General features: G+C 41.6%; 1 protein-coding gene across 1 annotated transcript; it reads right to left on the bottom strand.

The window, feature by feature from the left end:
* Nucleotides 1-1,167: 1,167 nt before the first annotated feature.
* LOC103511134 (peroxisomal (S)-2-hydroxy-acid oxidase GLO1-like) lies at nucleotides 1,168-3,426 on the bottom strand. The gene is made up of 4 exons (XM_026824991.1): nucleotides 3,358-3,426; nucleotides 2,934-2,999; nucleotides 2,604-2,852; nucleotides 1,168-1,815 (listed from the first exon to the last, which is right to left on the bottom strand). Exons 1-4 carry the CDS (start codon nucleotides 3,424-3,426, stop codon nucleotides 1,429-1,431), a joined length of 771 nt encoding a protein of 256 aa, XP_026680792.1. The 3' UTR covers nucleotides 1,168-1,428.

Raw genomic sequence — 3,426 nt, 5'->3', positions numbered from 1 at the left:
TTCTACCTGTACAGAGCCTTTTATCTGCTATCTAACGAGGCAATGCTACAGCCAGTATTAGCAATAGGTACTCTGGCAAGTCAAGCTGGTTTAAAAGAGTTAGTTTACACCTGAATAAATTAAGTATGCCTAGCTTCATAATTGCAATTAAATAAAGTTGTGATTGTAGGACATCCACTAATAAAAAAATCTAGTACTTGTTTGTAGTTGTTAGAACCAACCACCTACCTACATCAGTTTATTAACCACGCATTGTCGTTATAAATCAATTAAGAATAGACAACACTTGTCGCCGGGTGAACAAGTTGGTTTTTGTTGACCCTCTAAGCATTCTCGGGCGCTATACCTGAGCAGTATCTAAGCGTTCTCAGAGGTGTCTTTAACATGAACTGTAGACCCGGGCAGTGGATCAACTAGTTCTAAAGCTCCCTCTCCATATTACTTCAAACTTCAACAGCACAACTTTAACCTTTCATCCCTAAAGGGACAATACTTCCATTTTCCAGTAGTACAGGAAAAACCACTTTCGGGATCATAAAACTCAACTGATTGGCAATAAGGAGTACGAAAATTAGCTGACTGACTTCCAGGCAATATGCAAAACAGCGGTTTACATCGTTTGGTGAAAATGCTTCCTGTCTTATCAAAAACCAATTCATATTGTTCTTACAAATCATAACGTTATCATACGTAGAATTCTATTGTTATGGAGTGTATATATGCCTGATAGAGCAGTTATTATGTGTAGACGGTAGAGCACCATCAGTTAGGTATTGTATGTAGATTTCTTATGGTATAGTACTTTTACACACTTTGTGTGAGAATAAACAAATGACGTTTACAGTTAGGTAGGTAACTTACACCCCCACCTCAATTCACTTCTCAAGTTGAACTCAAATGACCTTTGAAGGGGGAAAAATCAGAGAGAAGATAAGAAAAAAGTTTTGAAGAGATTAATTAGATGATTCTTGATAAGCTCATCAGACATTTTCATTTCTTAACGTACTTGTGTAAGGTATTTCTTTAACTCAGCTCTTAGTTATAAAGCAATAAGGTATTACCCATAACACTTGTCCGATTATCTCCTCCACAAAAGGTTTATGGTTGATCATATTGAATAACAAATTGGTGAAATCCACCTTAAATGCCTCTTGCAATGACGCAAAGTTTTACACTTTTCCACCTCTGTGACAAAGTGGGTTGAAAGCACTGTCTCTCAATCAAAAACCGAGAGGTGCTGGGTTCGAACCTAGACCGGGGCGAAAAAATGTTTGACTTAACTTCGTTTTGAATCATAAAGTATTGCAAATGTGGTTCCGATGTAGACACAATGCGCCTGAGAAGTTCCGTTACCCCTTTATCTTTTGAACGGCTTAGCCTCACAATCAAAACTCTGGGGCTCTAAGGAATACCTTTACACTCTAGACTCTAGGGAATACCTTTACACACGATCGGCAATTTGGTCGCTTGGACCAGGCTCCTAACGTCATCCCAATCCACCGAGTCATCAAACTGGTTGGCAACATAATCCGTCAGTCCTGACGAGCACTCTTCAGCAGAAATATCACGGAACTTGCTGATATCTTCGTTATGTTGCTTCAAATTTCGGAAGTTCGCCAAAGACAGGTAAGGGGGCATAGTGAATTTGTTTTTCAAATCACGGTAGCGGGACCCAAGAACGGCCGTGTCCATTGTAATAACGATAGCGCTGTACCCGGAGCGTTCTGCACGTTGGACCATTTGGAGGGAGAGGGCCCTATCTTTGAAGATGTACATTTGAAGCCATAGCGTGGTGCTGGGGTTCTGGGCACGTACCTGGAAATTTGACAGACTGAGTGAAGTGTCTTAAGTGTTGGAAATAGGGCATCAAATAGTGTAAAAAATCAGATTAAGTTCAGCATTTGTAGTGTACAAATTTACTAGTACCAAGCGCGAGTCTAGTTAGCTTGGCGGTTAGAGCGTCTGCTGTTCTGGGCACGTACCTGGAAATTTGACAGACTGAGTGAAGTGTCTTAAGTGTTGGAGATAGGGCATCAAATAGTGTAAAAAATCAGACAGCTGTACCCGGAGCGTTCTGCACGTTGGACCATTTGGAGGGAGAGGGCCCTATCTTTGAAGATGTACATTTGGAGCCATAGCGTGGTGTTGGGGTTCTGGGCGCGTACCTGGAAATTTGACAGACTGAGTGAAGTGTCTTAAGTGTTGGAGATAGGGCATCAAATAGTGTAAAAAATCAGATAAAGTTCAGCATTTGTAGTGTACAAATTTACTAGTACCAAGCGCCAGTCTAGTTAGCTTGGCGGTTAGAGCGTCTGCCTTGTAAGCCCTAGGTCGCGGTTCGTTGTCGGATGGGTTGGTTTTCTCCTATCCTGTCCTTCCCTCTTCGATTTCAGGACAATAAGACCTCTGTTGATACAGTTCCCTCTATCAAACCTTCTCGGGGAGGGGGAAGGAAAGAACATTTACAGAGATACATAGTTTACTTATTATTTCTAAAAAAAAAAAAAATGGGTTGGTTTTCTCCTATCCTGTCCTTCTTCCGTCTTCGATTTCAGGACAATAAGACCTCTGTTGATACAGTTCCCTCTATCAAACAAACCTACCTCTTCCAGACTAGTCGTAGACATGAGGGACAGTATCATAATAGCGTCCATCATACCCGCTGCCCGGGCAGTTGCCACTTCCCCATCCGCATGGGCCAGTTTCTGCATAGCCGAAGGTGCTATACCTACTGGACACCGGTAACGAGTACCTAGCACCGTCAGGCCACTATCCCGATCACATACGTTTCTCATCATACGGGGGCGTAGGCGGAGACTATCGAATGCTTTCCGACTCAGATTCAAGGTCACCTGTTTGGGCGATTATTGGGATATTTCATTGATTAGTAAGTATAAGTTTTATTATTATTATTTTCTATCCCGATCACATACGTTTCTCATCATACGGGGGCGTAGGCGGAGACTATCGAATGCTTTCCGACTCAGATTCAAGGTCACCTGTTTGAGCGATTATTGGGATATTTCATTAATTAGTAAGGTTCGTTCTCGGAACGGCTGGCTTTCTTTTATCCTATCTTCCTTCTCTCTTCGATTTCGGGATGATAAGACCTTGGCAGTTACAGTTCCCTCTGTTATTTCCAGATTTTCCAGCGATTTGACTTTTAGTAATTTCTGAAGATGCTTTAATATTCTGAAAATTTTTAGTTGGCTGTTAATGTTATAAATGTCCTCCAAATCCCGATTCATACTTACCAAAGTAAAGGTAGAAACTAGAAACGCAATACTATCACGTTACGTGAGCTCAAGTGACGTGACAGTAGTGTGTGTTTCCTTTAGGTTCACCCTCTCCGCTTACCTCTCTACCTCTACTCAAAAGTACGAGTACCTTCATATCTTCACACCCATAACTGACATGGTCCAACAT

This window comes from Diaphorina citri, unplaced genomic scaffold, assembly GCF_000475195.1.
Source record: "Diaphorina citri unplaced genomic scaffold, Diaci psyllid genome assembly version 1.1 scaffold678, whole genome shotgun sequence".
NCBI classification, from domain to species: Eukaryota; Metazoa; Arthropoda; class Insecta; order Hemiptera; family Psyllidae; genus Diaphorina; species Diaphorina citri.
This window is presented reverse-complemented; position numbering and strand designations above follow the sequence as displayed.